The 15,176-nt window shown below is 34.6% G+C and overlaps 1 protein-coding gene across 1 annotated transcript in view; it reads right to left on the bottom strand.

Annotated features, from left to right (window-relative positions):
• The window catches only part of EYS (eyes shut homolog (Drosophila)), an 815,396-nt gene that overhangs the window by 452,030 nt on the left and 348,190 nt on the right, over nt 1–15,176 (bottom strand). The window contains 1 exon segment of the mRNA XM_014532733.1: nt 9,043–9,155. Coding sequence (XP_014388219.1) covers nt 9,043–9,155 — 113 coding nt within the window.

Raw genomic sequence — 15,176 nt, 5'->3', positions numbered from 1 at the left:
TCAATAGCCATACACGCCCCCTTTCTCCTATACTGGTAGTATACCTAGTCCCTTTCCAAGAGATAGAGCACAAAATCTCTTCTAGTCACTGCTCAAAGTCAATGGTTTCTAGGTTATGTCCAGTCCTTTCCATCAGGTCTGGATGTGGCCTCTTAAGGTCTGAAGAGCTACAAACTCAAAAACAATCCTGACCCTTCATATAAACATATGGAGCAGGAACAGGATATTTGCAAAAAAAAAAAAAAAGCCCATTCAGAAAGGCAGAAATGGGAATACGTAGCAATGATGAAGAGCAACTAAGCTATCAGTTGTGACACCTTCTTTCTGCCTCGGTACTTGAGAAGGTTCCTTGATTAGACAGATTCTCTGTTGTTAGCAAGATCCCTGTTCATGGTGCTTTCCTCTTTGGTTGGGTCTGAAATAGGCTTTATACAGAATGTGCTCCTTGGGGAAGACAGTGCTTTCACACATAATGCTTCAGGTATCAATTTTGGGGCCCTAAGTTTCACAGTTAGTGTTTCTTTTTTTGTTTGTCTGTTTCTTTGTTTTTATCAAGGCTTGTGGTTTTCTTGGCAATATACTTCCATTAACATTTAGGAGGCATCAATCTATTTATATTTAGTCTGGTTCATGTTAATAACAACATGCAGTGTTCTTTCCTTGCAATAATTCCCAAGCTGGCTTTAGTATTATTTTGTTTTTTTCTTCTTCTCTTACCTTTATCTCTCAACCTAATGACAGCTACCTTGAGGTCATCTGAAGGTCACCAGGAGGGGAGAGAGCATCCTTTGAATTAATATTTGCTGAATAGCTTAGTTGTTATATTTCACTGACATATCTTAATGAGCCTGCATTGTTCTCCATGTTTCATCTGAAGGTCACCAGGAGGGGAGAGAGCATCCTTTGAATTAATATTTGCTGAATAGCTTAGTTGTTATATTTCACTGACATATCTTAATGAGCCTACATTGTTCTCCATGTTATATATTCTTAATGCTTTGTTTGGGAAACCGCAACCAAGGCACATGCCCTTGACTGGAATCGAACCTGGGACCCTTCAGTCCGCAGGCTGACGCTCTATCCGTTGAGCCAAACCGGCCAGGGCTATTCTTAATGCTTTGTTTGGGAAGGGTTCTTTAAAGAATCAGCTTTTCTAAACTTTAGAAGCTTCAATGATATGTTAGATCCTGAAGTCCTTCTCATCTAGTAAATGACAGCAAATGCACTTCCTAAACATCACAGGCCGAAAATCACAGACACTTTACTTCAGTTCTCATTCCACCGAAGAGGACTAGCTCAATAGTCCCACCCAGATGCAAGGAATAGGGGAGGGTGGAAAGGACTGAGCAAGTGTGTTCTTTTCTGTGCAACTATTTCTGTGAGGGAAATTCTATATCTGGAGGGGGTGCAAAAACTGTTTGTTGCAAAGCTAGTAGAGAATTTAAATTTTATTCTGAAAACAATGAAACCATGTGGAAGACTACCATCTATTAATACCAAAAGCAGAAATTGAAGTAAAATGTGTCAGGAGCATCTTGCAGTATATAGAAGCCTGAGGACAATGAGGCATATGACCATTCTTGGTCTCATGACAGTTGTGAACATATGAGACAGCTTTTGCAGATCCATCATTAATCATGAACACAACCATGAATGCTATTATTCCAAAATAAACAAAATTTCTGTTTTTCATAAGACTAAAACATGTTATAAATCACCAGAACCTCAAATAGAAACATTTGAAAAAGATTCATATAAAATTTTACTGGATATGATTGTATTTGCATAAGTAAACTCAACTATAAGCATTTCATTGCAGAACTAAAAATAGTTTTTTTTTATTCCTGAATGGTTTATTTCCCAAGTATTAAAATAGACTTTAAAATGTAAATATTGATATCTTTCAATTGTCAAGGAAAGCATACAATGCACAAAGATTTGAAAGAGACATGAATAGAACAATGGAAAGTTTCCACAATGCAGAGAAATAAAAATATATTTCAGTAAGAAAAAACTTATGCAAAATGAAAAAGATAAATTGGAATAGAGATGAACTCAATTTATAGTGTGACAAAACTTATCAACTTCATATTTGTACTTTGCTGTTTAGTGTCTTTGAATCTATTTCTTAAAATTTATTTTAGAGTATTATTTTGTTCATTTTGTACTAGAAAAACATTTTTTTTAAATGAAGGTAGTGCATTTGAAGTTCTCGTGGAAAGTATTCATTAAAATTTTTATTGAATTTATTGGGGCAGCATTGGTTAATAAAATTAGTATTATTCTTCTCAAATGACTATTCTCCTACTTGACTGGGAATGTGGTCCAATAAACACATGTGAAGATTGCTAATTACAATAGTTACCAAATGAAAGTACTTCCTGTACCCAGGCACTGTGCTAAGTGCATTGGTTATACACAGTTACATAAAATTCTCATGTCAACCCTATGATACTATTATTATTGTTCTTATTTTGCAGCTAAGGAAACTGAAGTACAGAGAAGTTAAATAACTTTGCTAAGGTTATGCAAAGAGTCAGACCTAAAACTGTAAAATGCCAAGAAAACAAAAAAGTAAAAGCTCTTTAATATTGGCCTTGGAAATTATTTTTGGATATGACAGCAAAAACTCAGGCAACAAAAGCAAAAATAAACAAGTGTAACTACATTAAACAAACAAACAACAACAACAACAAAAACCCCCACCACTTCACAAAAGCAAAAATAAACAAGTGTAACTACATTAAACAGACAAACAAACAACAACAACAACAAAAAAAAAATCCCACCACTTGTGCAAAGCAAAGGAAACAACCAGGAAAATGGCAACCCATGGATTGGAAGAAAATATTTGCAAACCACCACATCTGATAAGGGCTAACTACCCTACGTACAGAAGAAAATCATACGACCCAATATCAAAAAGGCAAACAAACCAATTAAGAAATGGCAAAGACCTAAACAGAGAATTTTCCAAAGAAGACATACAAGTGGCCAACAGGTTTATGAAAAGTTGCTCAACATCACTAATCATTAGGGAAATGCAAATCAAATCCACAATGAGATATCATCTCACCCCTGTTGGGATGGTTATTACAAAAACAAACAAACAAAACAAGTATTGGTGAAGCTATGGAGATAAGGGAGGCCTGTACACTATAACGTAAATTTGGAATAGCCATTATAGAAAACAATAGGAGTCTCTGCAAAAAACCAACAAAACAAACAAACAAAAACACACAAAAAAACAAAAACAAACACTAAAAATAGAACTAACATGTTACCTAGCAAGCCCTCCTCTGGTTATTTGCCCAAAAGAAATGAAATCAGTACCTCAAAGATATATCTGCAGACTATGTTCATTGAAACATTAGTCACAATAGTCAAAATATGGAAAGAACCTAATGTCTATTGATGAATAAATAAATTGTGATATCTACCTATGATCTATCTATCATCTATCTATCTATCTATCTATCTATCTATCTATCTATCTATCTATAATGGACAATTATTCAGTCTTAAAAAAGGAGATGCTGCCATCTATGACAACATGGATGAACCTGGAGGACATTATGCTCAGTGAAGCAAGCCAGATGCCAAAAGAAAAAATTGCATGATTTCACTTATAATAGAGTTGAAAATAGTCTAATAGTAGGATGGTGATAACCAGGGCAGGTAGGTGTCGGGAATGGGGCGATGTTGGTTAAAAGAAACAAAGTTGCAATCATGTAAGATGAAGAAGTCTGGAGATCTAATGTACAGCATGATGACTATAGTTAATTTAATAAGACTATACTGAAATACTGGAAATTTGCTGGGAGTAAATTTCAGTGCTGTCACCACAAAAAAAAAGTAGCTATGTGAGGAGATATACATGTTAATTAGCCTGACTATAGTAATCATTTCACTATGTATATGTATATAAAATAATCATGTACACTTTAAACACATATAATTTTTCTACAAATAAGAATATATTTCAAAAGTATAAACAGCGAGATTTTATAATAATTTAAAAATATTAGAGAAGATGAAAATATTATATAGAAATATTTCCTAGAAGCTTTGAAGTGAATGAAAGATATATACTAAAAATTAGTATAATAAGAATTAACTCATAGAAGTCTTTTGGTCAATAAAGAGAATATATTAATGAGCCTCAAGCAAGAAATGAACAAACTGTGGGGTTATTCATCTTTATGTGTGTAAGACTGAGACTAGTATTAGTTTTAGTTTTGGCTTCTCGACAGTAGCATCTCAATGCTATAATATAAAATGGTAGGACTATAGTCCCTGTAATAAAATTCAGAATCTCACATAGTCCTCCACTGTGACAGTAACTACCTGTGCGATATAATCAGGTAAATAGGGAACCAAATGCCAAATTAATGGAAAGCAGTATTTCTCATAGTGTGATGAAAAAGATTCCAACAATCTTTCATATGGTCCGTGAGGTTAAAATATTTTTAATAACACCAACATGCTTTTTGACTTTTTCACTGTGTTTACATTCACACTGATAGTACAAGAGTAATGGTGGATAAAACTATAATGCCTTAGTATGAATAAAAATGGTGACACCGACTTACATTAATAGGTATAGTATTTTCGACTTACAGTTGAAAAGTGCTAATTTTACTCAAGACTGTACTTGAGGCAGTGGCAAAACTATTATTTTTAAAACTATAACTTATAAGTATATGCCTTCTTCATAATGTGTGAGGCAAAGGGGACAATGCATAAAGTCAACTCCTGCTGCCTGCTGAGCTCAAGGAGAAGTACTTAGAGGAGTACTTATGTGATTATTTAGCTTGTGAGCCCAGCTAGCTTCTTGAAATAACAACTAACATTCAAACTATGGTTATGCAACTCAAGGTATTAGGTAGAGAGTTTCTCAAAAACAAAATGAGCCTGTCACGTCAAAGAAAGTAACTAATAGTATTTGTTGTCAATATTAAAATCTGAGCGTTTAAGCAAATATTAGGATTTTGGAAAAAAATCTTATCCACTATTGTGAGTTTGACAGCTTTACAATAGTTAAAAACTTTTCTTATGAGATTGAAGGGCATATTCACAGCGAAGATTTTTTTGATATTTTATACTGATGTGTCTAGATATTTGAGGCAGCTGAATAACTCAAAAACAATATTTTGTAAGTGATAGTACAAAATCATGCATGGGTAAAAGAACCATTCAAAATGTAAAATAGTCCCAGCCTGTGTGGCTCAGGGGTTGAGTGGCGACTTAAATTTGTACGCCATAAGCATCTATACATGCAAGCGGTGGACCTTTTTTAATTAAATTCAAAATATCGTGGCAGTTAACTGCTATGAATTAGATCAGTGTCTTATTCAGGTCAGGTTTTTTAATTAAATTCAAAATATCATGGCAGTTAACTGCTATGAACTAGAAGATCAGTGTCTGATTCAGGTCAGGACATGCCCCTGTTGTGGGCTCGATCCCCAGTAGGGGGCGTTCAGGAGGCAGCTAATCAATGATTCTTTCCCATCATTGATATTTCTATCTCTCCCTCTCCTTTCCTCTCTGAAATCAATAAAAATAGATTTTAAATAATGTAAAATAGGACAATGGGTTTGAATTTAAGAGTGTAAAGGCTCACTGATCAAGGTTTCACATTACATATTACAACTAACCTTTAACAATCTATTATTACCAAGTTTTGGTGTAATATCAAAGAAAAGTATTTCCAATTCTCTGAAAAGCCTTCTAATAATCCCCTATCATGTCCAAATATATGTGTGTGAGGCAAGATTTCTTCAACTACCACAGTGAGCAATTATTGGACAGATTGAATGCAGAAGTACATATGAGAATCCAGGTGTCTTCAATAAAAATATGTGAAAAGTATGTAAAACATTACACTCTTCTATCATTTTTATGTTTGTCAAGTATAGTTATTTTTATAGAAGTACACTATTCTATGTGATTTATGTTAATATGTAATGAGTTTATCTTTTTATTTTACAAGAATTAAATGATAAATATACTTAAACTCCTCAATTTTTTAATATGATAAATACTGATAAAAATGCTATATTTGTGTATATTTTTTAAAAAGCTCTTAGTAGCCAATAATAATTTTTAAGAGTGCAAAAGCCAAAATATTTCAGAATCACTGTGTAGAGTAAATCTAATGGGAATCTCAAAGTAAAAATGTGTGTGAAGAAATAATCACACAATAGAATTACAAGCCACTTTATAGAGTAAAACTTGGAACATCTGCTATTCCAGGGAAATGGCAGTGAATGGCCTACATAGTCCATACCCACAAGGAGCACACACTATACCGTGAAGGGACTCATAGAAGAACCGTCTAAACAAACAAATAAATAAATCCAAACAGTCATATGTCTCATAAAGAATACAAAAAAATTATGGAAATAGAGTAATTTTATTTTGGTTGGTCCAGGAATGCCTCCATGAGGAGGTGACAGTATAGTTTAGGCCTGCCCAGCCTTCTGAGGGAGGGGGATGGGTAGAGAAGAGGTTGCTGCAAAAGGGACTAGAGGAAGCAACTCTCTGGAGATGGGATATAATTTAAAAAAAGAAAAAAGGCCAGTGTCATTGAGCTCTTAACAAGGAGAAAGCCCAGTTTTGTCTTCTTCACAACCATATAAGCAAGGGTTATTATTCTGATTTCATAGATGAGAAGACTGAGAAATGGGGAACTTTTAAAACTTGCTCACTGTCATACAGACAGGAATTTGCATAATTCGGCTTTGAAAACTATATTCTAAAAGAATTCTGTATAATATATCTTTTAGGAGAGGAGGTCCTAAGTGAAATAAAGTGGTGGTATAGGTTGGTGAGAGGAACAGAGCAAATATTCAGAGAAATTTAATCGTTGCCAGTTGTACTAACTCTAACTATAAGCAAAATACCTCTTATATGTCTACAGCTCTGTTGGATTTTGTAGGGAGAGATAATATCACTAGAAGCTTTAATTATTAAGTCCTAGCCAGTGGTTAAAGAACCAATATTACAAAATAAAGGTCAAATGAATGGCATTTTAAATAAAATAGGACTATATTAGAAGAGAGACCAAGAAAAGACAATATTTACAATTGCCTTGAAGATAGCTGAGATTACACAATGAATTTTTGTTTTTGTTCTTGTTTTATACTTATTCCTATAAACAAAAGTAAAATGTGTCCCGCTTTTATAAAAATAATAGATACATGTATGTTTATCATATTATTAAATTAGCAGATGAATATATAAATTGTCAAAGAACTGCATCCTTTTCAATGGACTTACTACCTAGTGACTGCTCATAATTAACTTAGTAATAGTTAACAGATCACATAGTATTTGACAGAGAAGGTATAGAACAAAGAATCTAAGGGATAAATAATTGTTAGAAAATACTTCTAATTGTAAATCACAAAATAATGGACATATGCTTTTTAAAAAAATTAGGAATGAGTAGTAAAATATAAGGACTTATGGGTGTTTGATTTATATTAAAATTGCTGGGACCCATCTAATGTATGTAATGTAAGACATCAAGTTTTCATTTGATTAAAAACAAAACATACAGGCAAACAAGCAAAATAAAAGCACCCTGTCTACTTCTGTATAATAGTTGCTACAAATATATTGTAAATGCATTAGTCTAGGGCAGGAGGTGGGATAGAAGGGGTCAATGGGGAACAAAAGGGGCATTTATAATACTTTCAACAATAAAGATTTTAAGGTGAATTATTTTACCTTCTGAAGTATTTCTTTAATTCTTAAATATAAACAATACCCCCCTACACACACACACAAAATGAAGGAGCAAGTTTGATTTTACTCAAATATGTGAGGTTCTCATAGCCTTATGTTTTTTTCCTTAGCACTTTTCATATTCACATATTCATTTAAACATTTCATCAATAGCTCCTCTATCCTATATAATAAAAGGGTAATATGCAAATCGACCAAACGGCCAAATGACCAGTCGCTATGATGTGCACTGACCACCAGGGGGCAGATGCTCAATGCAGGAGCTGCCCCCTGGTGGTTAGTGTGCTCCCACAGGGGGAGTGCTGCTCAACCACAAACTGGGTTAAAGACTGGCGACTACAGCAGTGGTGGCGGGAGCCTCTCCCACCTCCGCGGCAGTGCTAAGGATGTCTGACTGTGGGGAGCGGGCCAAAGCCGTCGTCAGTTGGACATCCCCTGAGGGCTCCTGGACTGCTAAAGGGTGCAGGCCAGAATGAGGGATCCCCCGCACCCACTGAATGCACGAATGTCGTGCACTGGGCCTCTAGTTACATTATAAATTCCTTAACAACTGGCACTGTGTGACTGTTTATTCACATTGGACCAGAGTGCACAGAAAGATTTCAGTACTTAAAAAAAATTTTGGTAGAATAAATTAATATGTTTTTAAGCTTTTAGGCTATCCTGTGACCAAACACCATGCCCCACCCTGCCATCCATCCTACCTAACTTGTGAGAACATATAACAATGCACTATAAAGCTCCAAAAATGATCCTTTTTTCTTAACTGTAAGGGAGTTTTTTAAAAAACAAATTTATACTAATGTTTTAATGCCTAATACTGAGTCAACTGTACTAGCTCTTCCCCCCAACATAGGTAGAGATTTCTATAACCAGAGAAGGTTATCTGAAAAGAATGTGTCACTAAGATGGACATTCAAGCACAAGGACAACTTTTTGAGAGAGATATAGTAGCAGAAAAATACATTTTAGCACTCTGAGCAATATACCGCCTGCATGACTATCAGTGTGCTTGTACTTAAATACTGAGAGATGATGTTTTCTAATCCAACTCACTGATTTTTTTTTGGTAGATATGATGTTTCTTATCAGTATAAAGAAGAAACTGATTATAAATAAATGTTCCAACTTAATTGGGATAGAGCTTAAAGTTCTATAGTCTGCAAGAAAGTAAATTAGAATGTGGAAGTGTGAAGAACAACTAAATGATTAGATTATTTCAAATGGAAATCTTATCTTTTGATGTGGTTATTTGAACAATTATTTGAAAATTCATTAGTGGTATTTTACCTACAGTTATTAATGTGAATTTTTTTCACTGCCTTGGATGGAATGAAAGATCCCCAGTTATTGATTTCTACAACTTCTATGCAGCCAGTAAAATTCTCAAATGATCCAGAAACCTAGGAAAGAGACAGGGGGACTTACATTATTTTTTTCATGTTGCAAACTGGTCAGAGTGTACAATCAGATTTTAGGACTGATTTCATTTATTCAATATATTGTTAGAAAGTAATTGAACTCTTTTCATAAATTATCCCAAAAATAGTAGGAAAAAATACCACCTTATTCAAAAGTTATGTGGAGTCCATAATCTTATTGTATGAAATTCACTGTCATTTGTATATGAATAAGGAAAATGCGTTCATTAATACAGTTGATTATCATTGAAAAACAGGAGAAAGCTGATACACTTTTCCATCTTTTGCCTTTGTTCCTTGCACTTTTCCTTTCAGACATTAGTATCTTGTTCCATCCACATCTATAGACACATCAAGAAAAACTGCTCCTTCTGGGGTCAAAGAAAACAGAGCAAGCTACAAGTACTCGTGACATCCTATAGCCCTGATGCAGCCTATCTTTCAGATTCAGTTGCATGGCCTGAATAATCTGGGCGAAACATGTATCCTGAAAGATCATCAAAGGGCCAAGAGCAAAAAAGAGAACATAAGGAATTGGAAAGCACTTGTTTTAAGGAACAAATATAACCTCTTAAAGATAAGCATAAATATGACTTTTGTTCTATTCACCATGAAGATATTATACTACACCAGTAATTTTATGTCTCTATAAATTTACATTTATGTGAAAAAGAGATATTAAAAAAACTAGAAAAAGGCACATCTCAAAATTCAATAGTTAGAAGTGAGCATTTATTTCAAGTTGTTTTCTGTTATGCTCTCAATATTATTAAAAAATTCATGCTAAGATAGACTGACTTATGACCAGGGCAATCATTAGACTTATATACTGAAAAAATACATTGATTGCTGAATTAAAAATATTTACTATTTGCATTCTTAAGACTTGGTTTCTTATTGAGTGTAATATTGTAAATAAATAAATGATAGAATAAGACCTTAACTTTTTTAGAAATTTAGGAGTAAATATATTTTATTCCATCTTTTCACTTATAGTCTTAGTTTAAAAACTTTTAAACCTTTTCTTCTTTTCCCCTATGAGGCTAAAATGTACTGCAAACCCTTTTGGCAAGTAACACTCTGTCAAGTGTCAAAGATGACTGAACTAGAAAATAAACCAATATTTCACATAGTAAGTTTACCAAGAAGTCATTCGATTCCAAGGAAAAATAAAAACATTTGGCTCTTAGATGCTGCAGAGGGAAAGTATCGATTTGTAATTGTTAGTTTAAAGTTTTTATGAGCTTCCTTAATCATACAGTTTATCACATTTATTTTATTACAGAAGGGGGTTGAGGTTTGGGTAAAAAGTTTAAAGGATTAAGCAAAGAAAAACACAACAACAACAACACTTAGACACAGACAACAGTATGGTGATTACCAGAGGGAAAAGAGGGTGGTCGGAAGTAGAAGAGGGCATAAGGGGGATAAATAGTGATGGTGGGAGACTTGATTTGGGGTGGTGAAGACACAATACAATATACAAATGATCTACTATAGAATTGTACACCTGAAACCTATATAATTTTATTAACCATTGTCACCCCAATAAATTTAATTAAAAAACATACACCTAAATTTTACATTTTAAAGTAAAGTTTACATATACCTCTCCTGAAACCTCACAAACATATTAGTTAGTAAAGCTTAAAATTTTTAAATTATACAAAAATAAAAATGGTTTTAGAAAAATACTTTTGATTGCAATGATTGTGAATGTTAGAACTTGTGAATATGTAATCAAATCAGCAATTTGGAATATGAGGAAGCAAAAAACACCCAATCAGAAGAGCAAAAAGGAAAAGAATCCAAAAATATGAAGATATTGTAAGGAGTCTCTGGGACAACTTCAAATGTACCAACATTTGCATTGTGGGGGTGCCAGAAGAAGAGACAGAGCAAGTTATTGAAAACCTATTTGAAGAAATAATGGCAGAAAACGTTCCCTACCTGGTGAAAGAAATAGACTTACAAGTCTAGGAAGCACAGAGTTCCAAATAAGATGAACCCAAAGAGGCCTACAACAAGACATATCATAGTCAAAATGCCAAAGGTTAAAGGCAAAGAGAGAATCTTAAAAACAGCAAGAGAAAAAAATGGTAATAAATTATCTAACCCTACAACTTAAAGAATTAGAAAGAGAGCAACAAGAAAAGCCCAGAGTGAACAGAAGGATGGAAATAATAAAAATCAAAGGAAATAAATGACATAGAGACCAAAACAAACAAACAATAACAACAACAACAAAAAATAATACAAAAGATCAATGAGACCAAGAGCTGGTTCTTTGAAAGGATAAACAAGATTGATGAACCTCTAGCCAGGCTTACCAAGAAGCAAAGAGTGAGGATCCAAATAAACAAAATCAGAAATGAAAGAGGTGAAATAACAACAGACCCCACTGAAATACAAAGGATTGTAAAAGAAATACTATGAACAACTCTATTCCAATAAAATGGTCAACCTAGAAAAAATTTCCATATTCTTAGTGAGCAGAAGGAAGGAAATAATAAAGATCAGAGTGGGAATAAATGACATAGAGACAAAAAAACAAACAAACAAAAACCAAACAAACAAAAAAACATTACAAAAGATCAATGAAACCAAGAGCTGGTTCTTTGAAAAGATAAATAAGACTGATGAACCTCTAGTCAGGCTAACCAAGAAGCAAAGAAAGAGGACCCATATAAACAAAATCATATATGAAAGAGGCGAAATAACAACAGAACCCACAGAAATACAAAGAATCATAAATCATATGAGCAACTCCATTCCAACAAAGTGGTCAACCTAGAAGAAATGGACATATTCCTAGAAAAATACGACCTTCCAAAACTCAATCAGGAACAATAAAAAAATCTGAATAGGCTGATAACTATGGAGGAAACTGAAGCAATAACCAGAAAACTTCCAACAAACAAAAGCCCTGGGCCAGATGGCTTCAGAGGGGAGTTTTACCAAATATTCAAAGAAGAAATAAAACCTATCCTCCTCAGACTATTCAAAAAAATTCAAGAGGAAGGAACACCTCTGAGATCTTTCTACAAAGCCAGCATTACCCTAATCCCAAACCAGATAAAGACAATTCAAAGAAAGAGAATTACAGGCCAATATCCTTCATGAACATAGATGCCAAAATTCTCAACAAAATTCTAGCAAATCAGATTCAGCATTACGTTAGAAAGATCATACACCATGACCAAGTGGGATTTATTCTGGGCATGGAAGGATGGTACAATATCTGCAAATCAACAACCATGATACACCACATAAACAAATTGAGAGATAAAAAACATATAATCATATCAACTGATGCAGAAAAAGCATTGACAAAATCCAACACCCTTTCTTGATAAAAAAAACAAAACTCTCAGCAAGGTGGGAATAGAAGAATCATACCACAACATAATAAAAGCCATATATGACAAACCTACAACCCACATCATACTCAATGGGCAAAAACTAAAACCATGTTCCCTAAGAACAGGAACAAGACAGGATGCCACTTTCACCACTCCTGTTTGAACATAGTCCTGGAAGTACTAGCCATACTGATCAGACAAGAAGAAGAAATAAAAGGCATCCAAATTGGAAAAGAAGAAGTAAAATTGTCATTATTTGCAGATGACATGATATTGTACATAGAAAACCCTAAAGACTCCATCAAAAAACTACTAGAATTAATAAATGAATTTGGCAATGTAGTAGGATACAAAATTAACACCCAGAAATCTATGGCTTTTTTATACACCAATAATGAACTCACAGAAAGAAAAAAAAAACAAAACAAACAAAAAAAAAACAATCCCATTTACCATTGTAAAAAAAATTAAGATACCTAGGAATAACTTTAACCAAGGAAGTAAAGGACCTGTACTCAGAAAATTACAGGATACTGAAAAAAGATATAGAGGAAGACATAAAAAATGGAAGAATATACCATGTTCATGTATTGGTAGAATCAACATCATTAAAATGTACATACTACCCAAAGCAATCTAAAATTCAAAACAATTCCTATTAAAATACCAATGGCATACTTCAAAGACCATACTCCAAAAATTCATCTGGAATAAAAAAGACCAAGAATAGCTGCAGCAATCATGAGAAAGAAGAAAAAAGTTGGAGGGCTCATAATACCAGATATTAAGCTGTATTACAAAGCCACTGTTCTCAAAACTGCCTGGTACTGGCACAAGAACAGACATATAGAGCAATGGAACATAACAGAGAACCCAGAAATCAACCCAAGCCATTATGCTCAATTAATATTCAACAAAGGAGGCAAGAGCATACAATGGAGTCAAGACAGTCTCTTCAATAATCAGTGTTGGGAAAATTGGGCAGATACATGAAAAAAAAATGAAACCAGACTGCCAACTTACACCGTACCCAAAAATAAAATTGATAAAGGACTTAAAAGTAAGATGGGAAACCATAAAAGTCTTAGAAGAAGCCATAGACAGCAAAATAGCAGAAATTTATCGTAGCAATGTCTTTACCGATACAGCTCCTAGGGCAATGGAAACTAAGGAGAAAATAAACAAATGGGACTACATCAAAATAAAAAGCTTCTTCACAGCAAAAGAAACCATCAGCAGCCGAAACCGGTTTGGAAAAAAAAAGAAACCATCAGCAAAACAATAGGAAAGCCCACTGCATAGGAGAACATATTGCCAATGTTATCTCTGATAAGGGTTTACTCTCCAACATTTACAGGGAACTCATACAACTTAACAAAAGGAAGATAAAAAATCCAATAAAAAAATGGGCAAAGGACCTAAATAGACACTTTTCAAAAGAGGACATTCAGAAAGCCAAGAGACATATGAAACATGCTCAAAGTCACTAATCATCCGAGAGATGCAAATCAAAACAACAATGAGGTACCATCTCACACCTGTCAGAATGGCTATCATCAACAAATCAACAAACGACAAGTGCTGGAGAGGATGTGGAGAAAAAGGAACACTCGTGCACTGCTGGTGGGCATGCAGACTGGTGCAGCCACTGTGGAGAACAGTATGGAGTTTCCTCAAAAAACTAAAAATGGAACTCCCAGTTGACCCAGTAATCCCACTTCTAGGAATATATCCCAAGAAAACAGAAACACCAACCAGAAAGGATATGTGCACCCCTATGTTCATAGCAGCACAACTTATAATAGCTGATATTTTGAAACAGCCTAAGTGCCCATCAGTAGATGAGTGGATTATACAACTGTGGTATATCTACACAATGGAATACTATGCTGCTGTAAAATAGAAGGAATTCTTACCATTTGCAACAGCGTGGATGAAACTGGAGAGGATTATGCTAAGCAAAATAAAGCCAGTCAGAGAAAGTAACTACCACATGATCTCATTCATTTGTGGAATATAAAGAACATCATAAACTGATGAAGAAAAATAGAGACAAAGAAGCATTGAATAGACTGTCAAACTTCAGCACGAAGGCAGGGAGGGTTGGGGGTGGTGGTAAGAGATCAACCAAAGGACTTGCATGCATGCATATAAGCATAAACAATGGACACAGACACTAGGGAGGTGAGGGCATGTGCCGGGGTTGGGGGTTGGGGGAGGCCCGGAGAGGTAAATGAGGGAAAAAGGAGATATATGTACTGCTATTCGTAATACTTTAAACACACACACACACACACACACACACACACACACACACACACACACTGAGTGGCCAGATTTATTATGACCACCTGACGTTTGTAGGCAAATTAGCCGTACACTGCATCATATGGGATATGGAAGCCGAAGGCCTGTTCAAACACCTTTGCTGTCTGTAGTTACCAAGATAAAATGTCTCCAATTCACACAGGAACACAAGGATTGGACATTCGAGCATTGGAAAAAAGCCATGTGGTCCGATGAATCACGTTTCCAGTTGCACCATGCAGATGGCAGAGTGAGAATTTGATGGAAACAGCATGAAAGCATGCACCCCACATGCATGAGTACAACCCTTCAAGCTGGTGGGGGCAGTGTTATG

Source organism: Myotis brandtii, unplaced genomic scaffold, assembly GCF_000412655.1.
Source record: "Myotis brandtii unplaced genomic scaffold, ASM41265v1 scaffold904, whole genome shotgun sequence".
Taxonomy (NCBI): Eukaryota; Metazoa; Chordata; class Mammalia; order Chiroptera; family Vespertilionidae; genus Myotis; species Myotis brandtii.
The sequence above is the reverse complement of the archived record's forward strand: the minus strand, read 5'-3'. Positions and strand labels throughout refer to the sequence as shown.